Source organism: Tauraco erythrolophus, chromosome 11 (assembly GCF_009769465.1).
Source record: "Tauraco erythrolophus isolate bTauEry1 chromosome 11, bTauEry1.pri, whole genome shotgun sequence".
In the NCBI taxonomy this organism is placed as follows: Eukaryota; Metazoa; Chordata; class Aves; order Musophagiformes; family Musophagidae; genus Tauraco; species Tauraco erythrolophus.
Genome location: NC_141475.1, coordinates 656015 through 669167, shown reverse-complemented (window position 1 = coordinate 669167; position 13153 = coordinate 656015). Strand labels below are relative to the sequence as shown.

Genomic DNA, 13153 nt, shown 5'->3' with positions numbered 1-13153 from the left:
AGCGTGCGCCGGGGCCCGGGTACCGCGCCCGGGGGAGGCGGGGATGAGGGGGGCGGTTGCCAGGCGACGGTTGCCGAGCGATGGTTGCCGGGTGACGCGGGGGGGGTCCCGCCCCTCCCCGCGCCCTTGCGGCGGTTCCGCAGCGCGGACCGGGGGTGGGGGGGATGCGCTGACGTCACCCCCCGGACGGACCCTCCCGGTCCCGTCCCCCCCCCTCCCCCCGGCGGCGGCGGCCAACCAGCGCGCGGGGCGGCGCGGGGCGGGCGGGCCCGCAGGGGCGGGGCTGCCGCCACCCGCACCGGCACCGGCACCACAGCGAATCGCACCGCACCGCACCGCGCGGCTCGGCCTCATGCCGGTGCCCCCCGCCCGCAGCTGAGCGCTGCGCCCCGCCGAGCCGGGCACGGGCACGGGCACGGGCACGGGCACGGGCACGGGCACAGGTAGGGGCGGGCGGCACCGCGCGGGACGGACCAGCCCCGCCACGCCCGGGCGGGGCTGCGGCAGCGCGGGCGCGGTCCCCGGGCGCTGGCCGAGGCGGGGCCCCGGGGCTGCCCCGGGATGGCGGTGCCGCCCCTCTCGGGCCCGGCGGAGCCGAGGCGTGGCGGGGGGGGAGCGGGACGCGCCCTCCCGGGGGCCCGGTGGGGCGGGGGGCTGCGGCCGGCGGCCATTTTGCGGGGCCCCCTCGAGGCGCGGGGGAGGGAGGCCGGGCGGGGGCTGCCCGCGGGTCCCCAGCGCCGCAGCCGGCGGGTGCCGCCCCGGCTTCCAGAAAGATCCCGCCGGGGGGGGCCTTTCCGAGGACAGGGTGATGCCTCTGCGGCCCCGGCACCAGCCTGGGGTGGGGAGGGGGAGGATGCCATCCCCGCAGCCCATGGGCACACAGACCCCTTTTCACCTCAGACCTGCCCTCGCGCTCCCCTCCGGTGCAGGTGGCTCTGACTATGAAGCTGAGCCATCTTGCGCCATCATCATTACGCTTCAGAGTCAACGAGTGCGCTGGAGGGAGCAGTGGGTGCCCTGGCTGGGGCTCTCACCCGAGGGAGTGGCTGGTGAAGGCGCTGCAAAGCCGAGGCTCTGGCTTGCCTTGCAAGGACGAGCTGCTGCTGCTGACCTTGGGCTTGAGGGCAGCTGGGTGAGGACCGCCATGTCACTGCGGGCCAGCACTGATGGCTTCTAGCTGGAGGAGAGGGTGGTCCCTGGGTGGAGGGGCTGGTGCAGAGCCCTGCACTTGGCCACCTTGGCTCCCATGGAGCAGCCCTGCACCTGCCCCATTGTCTTCCTCCTCTGCCTCTTCCTCCTCCTCCCCCTTTGGGCAGCATCCCCTCCCCCAGCAGACACCATGTGTGCCAAGGTCTCCTGCCCACTCTGGTCCTATGCCTTGGCTACAGGGCTCGGGCAGGACAAGGAACCAACCGAGCCTCTCCCCTGCATCTCCCCCAGATGATCTCAGTGGCACGGGGAGAGGGGACAGCAGACCCACCCGGAGGTACGGCCAGGGGCGTGGTGGGCTCTGCCACCCCCGCGTGCTGCCGCTGACCTCCATTTTGTCTGGGAGGTGGCAGCTGGCGCTGGCACAGATGCCGCCACCCCCGCCACCTCCCTGTGTGTGGCCAGAGCTGCAGCCCCCAAACCCTGGGGTTGTCGGGATGTGGTGTTCCACCCCCACCCCCACCCAGCTGCCCACCCCTCTCTGTGCCCAGCCATGCTGGGAACCCGCTGCAGCTTGCTGCCTTTTCTGTGCAGCTTTTCTTCGCTGGGGGTTTTAGCATACGGAAGAGAGGATGGAGGGAGCGGGCAACGGAGCGCGAGGCAACTCGCCTTTGCAGCAGGGGTAGGGAGCTGACCAGCAGCAAGCAAAACCCCTCACCCGCGGCCTTAAATTTGCTACCTGCAAATTTAATCTGCATTGAAATTCTCGGGGAGCTCCAAATGCTGCAAACGCCCCGAAGCCGTGTGCCCTGTTAGGGTGGGCAGCGGGTGAGGAGACGCAGGGCAGGGTACCCATGCTGGCACCGGCAAGGCAGGGCTTGGATTGCAGCTGGGGTTGGGGGGGGGCACCTGCCCCTGCCCTGGGCTGTCCCCCGAGCCCCTTCCCCACCCGCAGGTGCTGCTCCGGGGAAAACTGCACCGTCACGGCCCCATCCTGCGCGGGCCAGAGGCGAGCAGGGAGCAGCAGCTGAGCTTGGCCGGCAGGTGCTGATGGTGCCGCGTCATCCCGGCCGGGCAGCTATCCCCAGGGTCCCCTGGTGTCCCCAGAGACAGAGCAGGGTCCTGCGGTCCCCGACAGAGCTGGGGGGGCCTCAACGAGGGGTGACGGCTCGTTCAGACAAAGCCCGTGGGTGGCCAAGAGCGCGGCGGCTCGAGACGCGCAGCCGGATGGGGCGTCCGCCCTCGCTGCCGAGGTGACGCGGGGATGCGCGCAGACAAAAGGGGAAACTCGCCTTGGATTTCCCTCAGCACAGGCGGCTCTACGTCTGCCGGAGCTGCCCGCGGCCCTGCTGAGGTGGCCCCTGCCCCATGCTGGGCGCAGGGAACGGGGTGTCCTGGCCATGCTGACCCGCGTTAGGATCACCGGAACCCCGGTGTCCCGCAGCGCCCAGGGGACAGGCAGCGCTGCACATCCCCGCAGCATCCTTAGGGGAAGAGATTGCTGCAGGTGGTGCTTTGGGACCCGCTGGGTCACCTCTTGTCTGGGGCAGGAGGGCTGCCAGTCAGTAGCCCTCGAACTTAAGAGAGCTCTGGTTAGCTAATCTCTGCCCAATTAATCTTAGCTGATCCAGTTAATCATCGCTCTCTAGCCCTTTCGCTCGTCACCGAGGACTGGCGGGGATGCCAGTAGGGATGGGCAGAGCGCAGCCGGCTGCACAGGATGGGGGGGGCAAGGGATGCCCTGCAGAGCTGGGGGACAGGTCTGGATGTGTCCCCTGGCACCACGGCCCCGGGGACTCTGCTGTACCCCTCTGCCATCACCCGCGTGCATGGGGCGGCCGCAGGAGAAGGCGGGGAGGGAGCAGAGAGCGGGGCCACGGTGCTGGCCTGCTCCCAGCGAAAGGCTCAGAGCAGCTTATTGAATTTCTCTTGACGGCGGATTATGCAGGCGGTGGCTGACTGTGCCCAGGCAGGGTGAGGTGGCTGGGCTCGGGCTGCCTGCCCCTGCCCTGCCTGCCCACAGCCTGCCCACTGCCGTGTGTCCCCACGCTCTGTGGGATGCTGAATGCCTGTGGCCAGCGATGCCGGTGTTGCCCGTGGCTGGTGGTGCTGCCACGTTACGTGGGCTGGAGGCTGGGTTCCTCCCTGTGGCCGAGCCAGGGGAAGGAGAGGAGGCTCGGGAAGGAGGTGGGCAGGGGGCTGCCAGTGCTCCCCACAGGGACACAAAGCTGCCAGGGGTCCTTGCACCACTCTGGCAGAGCTGGGACTAGAGAGCTGCAGAGGAGTGGGAGGGAAGCGGCACGTTGCCGACTGAGGAAGCCGAAGGAAATGGATGGAGATGGAAAATGGAGCCCAGGTCGCTGCTCTGCAGCAGGGAATGCTGACAGGGAGAGGAGCCCGCACTGCTGGGCGAGGTGAGCTAAGTGGCTTGCTGGGAATGTGCTGGGATGTGGGCATCAGGATGGCAGGGAGAGAGGAAAGGTTCTGCTGGTGAGGAGGGGGCTTCTCACAGCCAGCGAGGGTGGGCTGGGGGGTGCTGGTGTGGGGCTGAGCGGGTGCTCCCGGCAGAGGAGGGCAAGCAGCCACCGATGGAGGGCATGCAGCAAGACAAGGCGCCCAGAAAAGTGGGACAAAGGAGAAACCAGAGCTTCATGGGAAATGATAGGGCTGGAGAGGGCAGGAGGGAGCAAGGGCAGGGTCTGAAGATGCCCATGGTCCCCAGGCTGGGAGGGTCTTGCTGCTGGGTGTGCTGCTCCGGTGCTGGTGGCTCTTGCCGAGGGGATGTGCTGCCAGGTGGGAGCCTGGGGACCTGACCCACCTCCTCATAGCCCTGGGAGCTGGAGAGATGGCAAAGCAGGGGGAAGAGAGCCGCGGAGGAGGAGAGGGGAGCGTTTGACACAGTGCCACGTGGGGTATAGCCCAGCAATAGATCCATCATCCCTGAGCGCCAGCAGTGCCACAGGGCGGAGCCCATGGCCTCGGGAGGATGCGGCGCTTCCACCCGGGAATACATCCCGTCGTTTCATGGGAAAACCACCTTTTTTGTTCCCCTTTGCTAAGGAGTCCTGTTTAATCGTTCCTTTCTCCCCTGTCTGAGAAGGCAGCAGAGTGGGGAAGGCAGGGGCCCATTGGCTCGAGTACTCAACGGCGGTGTTAAACGCTTAAATAAATGCTTAAAATAATCCATGCTCAAGAAAGCCTGAGACCAAATTCTTGAACTCTGGAGCTGGTGGGATTTAAGGTGCCATCACTGGCTGAGCACAGCAGGAGCTCCGGAGCTGTCCCAGCGGGGTGGTGGGAGAAGGGTCTGGGAACTCTCACGGGAGAAGATTTGTCCTCCTCCCGCTGTCGGGGATGCAGGCTCGCTTTTAAAACAGGTGAAGCTTTTTTTTTTTTTCCCCTCACTCCTTTTCCACAAATTGAACTGTATTTTTCATTTCCACCATGGGAAAACCCACCTCGTGTTGAGGACCTGTCCTTACTGCTCCACTTCCATCTGGTCATGGTCCGTGTAACCAGAGCTGTGCCGTTGCTCACTCCTGATCTCCTTCCTCCCAGTGCGATCATGCCACTGGCTCAAAAAAAATCCCAGGATAAAAAGCCCCAGGGTGTTTGCAAACACCCCTGCAGGAGTCCCACAGGCAGGGATGCTAGAGAAGCTGGTGCCTGCCCGTGCTGCCGGGTGCTGAGCTCCTCTTCCACTGGCAGGCTCAGCATGGGGAGCCAAGGGAGCAGGGGACAGGCAGGAGAGGGGATGAACGTTAGAAGGCAGGGATGGATTTTTTCAGGGCTGATCCCAAAGGAGCCGGTGGTCAAGGGAAGGACCCTGGCATCCTTTTCTGGCCAATGCTAGCAAGGCTTAACTGGGGCTCGGGGAGGGTGGGACCAGCTGCAGAGAGCCCGGACACCAATGCTGGGATGAGTAGCTGCTCCGGGAGATGTTAGGGAGCGATTTTGTTTCGCCTTGTGACGTTTGCAATTACTAATTTATTAGCAAAAGGAGTGGAAAAATGATTGTGAGCTGGGAGCTTCACGGAGCGCTGTCACCACCGGCTCGCTGGCCGGGCTGCTCCTGCTGACGCCGCGCTTCTGCTTTTCCTGGGAGCCGAACGAGAGGCGAATACCAGCGGCTGTTTTCAACAGTCGCCTCCTTCCTCGACAGGAATGCCATCGTTTTCTCCCCTCCTCCACCCGGTCCTGCTGCCCAGTCCCTGCTCTGCTGGGGCCAGAGTGGAGGCAGGAGGCCCGGGTGATGGGCAGGGGGTTGTGGGCTTGCTTGCGAGTGAGGGGCTGCCCGCTCAGTGCTGTGGGCACCCTGGGATGGAAGAACTGTTCCTCAGGGGTCATGCTGATGGTGCCTACGTGGCCCTGTCCCCTGCTGCGGGCACCCACTGGGTGATGCTGCAGGATGACGGAGGGCTTTGCGTGCTGCCCTGGGGTAAGGACAGGGATGTCCCCTGGGAGCAAGCTGGGGGTCCTGACCCCAGGCAGGAGGGCAAAACACAGGCAGATTGAGGGATGAAACGGAATGTCATCTTTTGGGCAGAGGCAGACCAGCGCTCCTGGGAGGGTTCATTGCACTGGCTTTCCATTCGTTTTTCCGCCATGGCTGTGAGACAGGGACTGGGATGCAAGCTTTCCTAACCCCCTTTCCTTCCCTCCTTGCAGGACAGCCGCTGCTACCCACTTCCAGGACCCACCTCCGGCCGCCACAATGGCGGGAGCATCCGTGAAGGTGGCAGTGCGCGTCCGGCCCTTCAACTCCCGGGAGATGAGCCGGGAATCTAAATGCATTATCCAGATGTCGGGAAGCACCACCAGTGAGTGCCAGTGTTGGGGGCCAGAGGGGCTCGGGAAAGGCTTTGGGTGCTGCTGGGGGAGAAGCGAGTGTGATCCGGCCACAGTGGCGAGCACTGGGCTGCCAGGATCTTCGGTGCAGATGCCTGTAGCACCTGGTGTTTGGAGGAGGAGATCAGAGTGGGGGGGATGTCCCCTTTCCCATAGGGAAATGCAGTCCAGCTGTTGAAATGGCAGCAGCGGGATCTACGTGTCGCCAAGCCCTGGGGTTTTAGTGGTACCGAACGGAGCAGCATCCCCTGGCAGGTGAAGGGGGAGGAAGAATCAAAAGAGCCTGGAAACGCCGATGTGCGGGAGGGAGACCGAGGGTGCCCGGCTGACCTGTCGAAGCCATGAAGCTGCGCACCGCCCAGCCGGGTGCTGTGCACCGCGGTGTGCCGTGCCCCATCCCTGCTTCCACAAGGCTCGGAGCCGCAACACCAGCGGGATGGAGGGGCGGGAGCGGGGTTTGCCGAGGGAGCGGTGCGCTTGGGAAGGGGGGATGCAGCATGTGGGCTTGGGGCCAACTGTCCCATCAGGAGCCCATCCAGCATTTTCCCCTCTTTAAATAATGACTACTGGAATACGGGGCAGAGGGGAAAGGCAGCTGAATCCCTTCTCTTTGGCTCTGGAAGCCTCCAGATGGGACAGTGTCTAAAATAACTCCCTCCCTCCCTGCCTGCCTGCCCAGGGCTGCGTCACCGGCGGCGGTGGGTGAACCACCAGCGCCAGCCACCCCTGCGGCGTGCGCTGCCATGACAACCCTGGCGAGAGGGAGAGGAGGGCACCCAAGGGTGTGACCCCGCAGGTGTCCCCACGCACCCCAGGCCTGGGGAGCATGAATGGGGGGAGTGGTCTGTAGGGCAGCATCTTCCAGTCTCTGGCGTCCCAGCAGGGCTCTCCCTGCCCAGTTGTGCAGGGACGCTCCAGCTGCCTGGGGTGCAGGACTGCCCCCCTCGCGGCATTTTGGCCCGGCAGGAGCTGCCCGCGTGCCTGGGTGCAGGCAGGGCACACATCCTGCTGGCCCTGATGGGTTGGGGACACCTGCCACCCCCCAGGCCCCAAAAGCAGCGGGCATCTCCCACCTCCGCGGCCGCGTTTCCTCAGAGCCGTCTGCCTGTGCCCGTCTCACCACCCTCAGCCCTGCTGTCTGCACTCCCATCCCAGGCCATGCCCCAGGTCCCTCATCCCCTTGCCTGCGCCGGGGGGGCTGGCGGGGCTGCGGGCCGGAGCCGGGGCAGCTCCTGGCCGGCCCTTTGCTGACAGCAAGTTTTTTCTCCATGAATGGACAAACCATCGGCTAATCCCCTCAGCTGGGGGCATGGGGGGCCGGTGCTGGGGGGGGGCTCTGGGAACTGCTTCTGCGGGCTGGCAGAGACAGGAGGATGCCGGTAGTACCGGCTGCCCCCCCTGCAGAGCCGGACTGTCTCAACCTCCCCAGCTGCTCGCAGAGAAGCCAAAAATAAACATGTTTGAGGGGGGGAGAGCAAGTTTCCCCTTTCCCAGTATTATTTGCGGAGACCCCTGCACATACTGGGGCAAGGCTGATTGTTCTGCTGGATTCATGGAGCCCCATGGTGGGGTAGCAGGGGCTGGGTGGGAAGGGAAAGGGGGTCAGCCCTTCTCTGCCATCCTTTTCCCCCCAAATTTACAGCCACCGCCCCCTTGGCTCGCTGCTCTGTGGCCGCCTGCCCACCCGCCAACACTGCCGCTTTGTTCCCGTGGCGTCCTCGCTCGGCGCGCAGCCGCGGGGACTGGCCCAGCCACCACCGCCCCCGGCCCCTCTGCTGGCAGCTCCCACCAGGGCGGTGAGGAAGGGACCCCAGCTTTCATCCCGCAAGGCCATTAATATTCTCCAGCCGGAGCCGAGCCTTCGCCGGCTTTAAAATACAGCGATTATTGTCCCTCCTGCGGGTCTTGGGCTTTATCCTGCTGGGTGCTTGCCTGCTTTCTGCACTCTGCCATGCTGCTGGCTCTTCAGGGCAAAGACAAGGGTCATCACCAGATGTTTTCCTGCTCCCCCTCTTGTCCGTATGTCTTTCTTCCCCCCCTGCCCCTTTTAATCCCCTTCGGCCAGAGCGCTGATCTTTTGCAGCAGCTTTGCAAAAGCCCCGGGATGCCTGGGCACAGGAGAGAAAAAAACCCACCACTGGCATCCAGTCCCCCAGGGTCAACTAAAGGGGAATGAAAGGGATGTGGGGAGAGTGTTTCAGCTCAGGGATAGGAGCCCCGCTGCTCTCGGTGTGCTCCCTTCTGCCCTGTGTCCTGATTTCCAGCCTGCCAGGCCAGCTGGGCGGCTGCAGCTGGGATGCCTGGAGCCGCTCGGCGCCATCCCCAGCTGCTCCTCCGCCCCGTGCCCGGCATGGGCTGGCACTGGGATGCAGAACAGCCACCTCATGTGGCCCCATCCTGCTTTTGCCCCATTGGACTCATTTTTTGGGGGTGCTAATGCTGTTCACTTCTGCAGGGCACCTGTCAATAGGAATAGTCACCTCTGCAGGGCAGAGACAGACCCAAGCCAAGAGCAGGATGCTGCCAAGGTGTCACTTCCCAGCCCTTTCTCCTGGGAGAGCAGCTCTGGCTTTGGTAATTAGACTGCCTGGGATGCAGAAGGCATCCGGAGCATCTGAGTCATGGTGTCTCCAGTGGGCAGGTGGGCAGGGATCCAGTGTCCGACCCCTCGGTGCTGGAGCTGGGCTCCTGCCTGCAGCGACGGGCATCCAAGCAGCACCGTGCTGCGGTTTCGCAGTCGGGGCTGGATCCTGACCCCACTTCCCACCATCCACCTGCCCGCCTGGCTGTCTTTGTGGGCAGGGATGGATGAGCCTGTGGCCAGAAGTGGTGGATCCCACCTGAGGGAGAATCCGTCGTGGCAACAGAGGAGAAATTTGGCACAGAAAGCATCTGTAGCCGTAATACCACGCACCAGGGCATCTGACCCCACAGGGATCGGGCTGCTCCATGACTGGGGCTGCTTGAGAAGGTCTCAGCTCGGATCCCCAGTGGGCGTGAGCCCTGGCCGAGCACCAGCCCCAGGCAGGGCAGGTCGGGGCTGCGACGGAGGGAGCTCCGTCAGCCTTGGTGCTGTCCGGCCTCCTCGTCCCCAGCGGTGGCACGGAGCAGCTGAGAGCTGCGGGCACGGGAGCTGTGATGTGCCAGCCCGCAAGGTCATTTCAATGTTGCCTACCGTGGCTGATGGCTGGATCTCGTGATTACGCTGCTGGTTTGGGTTTCTTCTGACGCATCTGTTGTTTCAGAAAAAAACCTGTCATAAACGCTCTGCGGGGCGGGGGGGAGCGAGGAGCGAGGAAGAGAAGTGATGCAGTCTCCAATTTCCATGGCAACGTCCTTTTCGCCAAGGGATGGGAAAAAGCAGGCTCTTGTTTCCGCTGGCAGTGTAACAGGAGGCATTAATCACCCTGTTGGGGCTGGGTACCCACAGCACCAACGCGTGGGGCTTTGGGCATGGCCCCCCAGCTGGGGGGTGAAGGAGGGCTGGGATCCACTGGTGCTGGTGCCAGTGCCGGGCTCCCATGGGCAGGTGCCAAAGCAGGAAGGAGCCTGAGGGAAGGAGCTGTTTCCCCACGCGGTGCCCAGCTGGATGCTGGGCCACGGCTCTGCCCTGCTCCCTGGGCTGATGCAGGCTATGCTGGCCGTGGCACCCACCTCCTCTGCTGGGACTGTTGGGGTCCAGGGGCTCTGGACCCATCTGGGAAGCTGGAGGGTCCTGGTCCTGCATTCCAGGACCAATTGGGACTGAACGCCGTCACCCTTCTCCCCTCACAAGTGGGTGGTGGGGGTACCACGGGTGGCCTCATGCTCCAATCTGTTTGTCCCTAGCTATCCTGAACCCGAAGCAGCCCAAAGAGACACCGAAAAGCTTCAGCTTTGACTATTCCTATTGGTCCCACACCACGGTAAGCAGCGGGATGCCTGAGCCCGCCTGGAGCACTGGGCTGGGGAGAGGCAGGAGGACCTCCGTGCTGAATTTCTCCTTGTCCCCTTCCTCTCTTGCAGCCCGCAGACATCAACTATGCATCTCAGAAGCAAGTGTACCGGGACATCGGTGAGGAGATGCTGCAACATGCCTTCGAAGGCTATAACGTCTGCATCTTCGCCTACGGGCAGACGGGTGCCGGGAAGTCCTACACCATGATGGGGAAGCAGGAGAAGGACCAGCAAGGCATCATCCCGCAGGTACCACATGGTGAAAAGCTGCCGGTTCCGCTCATCCCAGCGAGTTGCCCAAAGGAAAAGTGGAGAAGAGAGGGAAGAATGGAGCAGGGCGGGAGCGGGGCCAGGCTTCACCAAGGTCTACCGCAGCCCTGGAGGGTGGGGGGACACGGAGGGTCACACCAGACTCCTCCAAGACCGATGCATTACAGGCTGACCAAGTGCCCAGCCCCTGCTGGCTGTGCTTGCCGAGAGCTGCCGTGCGCAGGCCCAGCAGGGTGCTGGGGGGGCTCTGGGGGTGCTGAGCTCCCCATATCACCAGGGGGGTTCTGCCAGCTCCCCAGGAGCCATCTCGGTGCTCTGGGGCTCTGTTTTTTGGGGTGAGGAGGTAGAAATCCATGTGGCCTGGGCACCCCAGGCAGGAGTATCCTTCTGGTGGGGGTGCTGAGCAGCCTGGCCCTTCTCTCCGCAGCTGTGCGAGGACCTCTTCTCCCGCATCAACGACACGACGAACGACAACATGTCCTACTCGGTGGAGGTAGGCACCCTGTTGCCTCCCTAGTCCGGCTCCAGCCTCCAACCCAGCTCTGCAAGCCATGCTGGTGTGCAGACCTCTCTTTGGGGGGGTCCTTTCCCTGGGGGTGGGGTGGGGTGGGCAGGCAGGACCCGATTCTGCCTACACGCGGAGCATACATGTCCTGCTGGCTGCTAGCCCTGCCCTTGCCCTCTGCTCTAGGTGAGCTACATGGAGATATACTGTGAGCGTGTGAGGGACCTCCTGAACCCCAAGAACAAGGGGAACCTGCGGGTGAGGGAGCATCCCCTTATGGGCCCATATGTTGAGGACCTTTCCAAGCTGGCTGTGACCTCCTACAACGACATCCAGGACCTCATGGACTCTGGGAACAAGGCCCGGTGAGTTGGGGGAGCAGGAGATGGCCAGGATGTGGAGAGCTTGCAGACATCTCTAGAAAGTCCTGCTTAGTTTCCTTGATTTCCTGGTCTGGCTGCTCTGGAGGTAGCAGTCCCCTCCTGTCTGAGCATTGGGTACCTCCCACTTATTTTCACCTTACCTCCTTCCTGCTGCTCTAAATACTCTGGAGCCAGCAGGAGAAAGCCTGGAGATTTGCACATCTCCTCCCAGAGTCCTCTCCTGTCCTCCAGACTTGACTTGCCATCATATACCTGTTCCTGAAATGAGCCCTGACCCCATCGCCAGCCTCTCCAGTGTCCCCTGCAGAGTGTCATACCTCCCTGTCCTCCTCTCCCTCCAGCACGGTGGCTGCCACCAACATGAATGAGACCAGCAGTCGCTCCCACGCCGTGTTCAACATCATCTTCACGCAGAAGCGGCATGACGCTGAGACGGACATCACCACTGAGAAGGTGAGTGCAGAGCCTGGGGGACTCATGGGGCCTGATGAGGTGCATCCACGGGTCCTGAGGGAACTCGCAGATGAAGTTGCTAAGCCATTATCCATTGTATTTGAGAAGTTGTGGCAGTGCGGGGAAGTTCCCACCGACTGGAAAAGGGGAAACATATTCCCCATCTTTAAAAAGGGAAAAAAAGAAGACCCAGGGAACTACAGGCCAGTCAGTCTCACCTCTGTGCCTGGCAAGATCGTGGAGCAGATCCTCCTGGTGACTATGCTAAGGCACATGGAAAGTAAGGGGGTGATTGGTGACAGCCAACATGGCTTCACTAAGGGCAAATCCTGCCTGACTAATCTGTTGGCCTTCTATGATGAGGTTACAGCATTGATGGATAGGGGAAGAGCAACTGACATCGTCTACCTGGACTTGTCCAAAAGCAATTGATACTGTCCCACACGACATCCTTGTGTCTAAACTGGAGAGACATGGATTTGATGGATGGACCACTCTGTGGATAAAGAATTGGCTGGATGGTCGCACTCAAAGAGTTGTGGTCAACGATTCAATGTCTCAGTGGAGACCAGTGACGAGTGGTGTTCCTCAGGGGTCAGTACTGGGTCCAGTGCTGTTTAACATCTTTGTCGGCAATGTGGACAGTGGGATCGAGTGCACCCTCAGCAAGTTTGCAGATGACACCAAGTTGTGTGGTGGACACACTGGAGGGAAGGGATGCCAGCCAGAGGGACCTGGACAGACTGGAGAGGTGGGCCTGTGAGAATCTCATGGAGTTCAACAAGGCCAAGTGCAAGGTCCTGCCATGTGGGTCGGGGCAATCCCAAGCACAAGTACAGGCTGGGCAGAGAATGGATTGAGAGCAGCCCTGAGAAGGACTTTGGGCTGTTGGTTGATGAGAAGCTCAACATGAGCTGGCAACATGCGCTGGCAGCCCAGAAAGCAAATTGTGTCCTGGGCTGCACCCAAAGCAGCATGGGCAGCAGGTCGAGGGAGGGGATTCTGCCCCTCTGCTCTGCTCTCCTGAGACCCCCCTGCAGTGCTGCATTCAGTTCTGGGGTCCCCAACATCAGAAGGACATGGAGCTGCTGGAGTGAGTCCAGAGGAGGCCACAAAGATGATCAGAGGGCTGGGGCACCTCTGCTATGAAGACGGCCTGAGAGAGTTGGGGCTGTTCAGCCTGGAGAAGAGAAGGCTCTGGGGAGACCTTCCAGCACCTTCCAGTACCTAAAGGGGCTACAAGAAAGCTGGAGAGGGGCTTTGGACAAGGGCGTGTAGTGACAGGACACAGGGCAATGGCTTGAAACTGGAAGAGGGGAGACTTAGATTGGATCTAAGGAAGAAATTCTTCCCTCTGAGGGTGGTGAGGCACTGGCACAGGTTGCCCAGAGAAGCTGTGGCTGCCCCATCCCTGGAAGTGTTCAAGGCCAGGTTGGATGAGGCTTTGGGCAACCTGGTGTAGTGGAGGGTGTCCCTGCCCATGGCAGGGGGGTTGGAACTAGATTATCTTTAAGGTGTCTTCCAACCCAAACCATTCCATGATTCCAAGGATGCCCCTGCAGAGCCCACCTCTGCCTTCAGAGCAGCGTCACCTTGCGAGAGGTGTCTC

The 13153-nt window shown here is 62.4% G+C and overlaps 1 protein-coding gene across 19 annotated transcripts in view; it reads left to right on the top strand.

Moving 5' to 3' along the window:
* Positions 1-5863: 5863 nt before the first annotated feature.
* KIF1A (kinesin family member 1A) overlaps positions 5864-13153 on the top strand; it is a 36628-nt gene continuing 29338 nt past the window's right edge. For all 19 annotated transcript variants that reach the window (XM_086618301.1, XM_086618300.1, XM_086618299.1 and 16 more), the window contains exons 1-6: positions 5864-5969; positions 9826-9902; positions 10003-10182; positions 10631-10696; positions 10895-11073; positions 11433-11544. In XM_086618301.1, coding sequence (XP_086474427.1) covers positions 5864-5969; positions 9826-9902; positions 10003-10182; positions 10631-10696; positions 10895-11073; positions 11433-11544 — 720 coding nt within the window. The remainder of the gene's footprint in view (positions 5970-9825; positions 9903-10002; positions 10183-10630; positions 10697-10894; positions 11074-11432; positions 11545-13153) is intronic.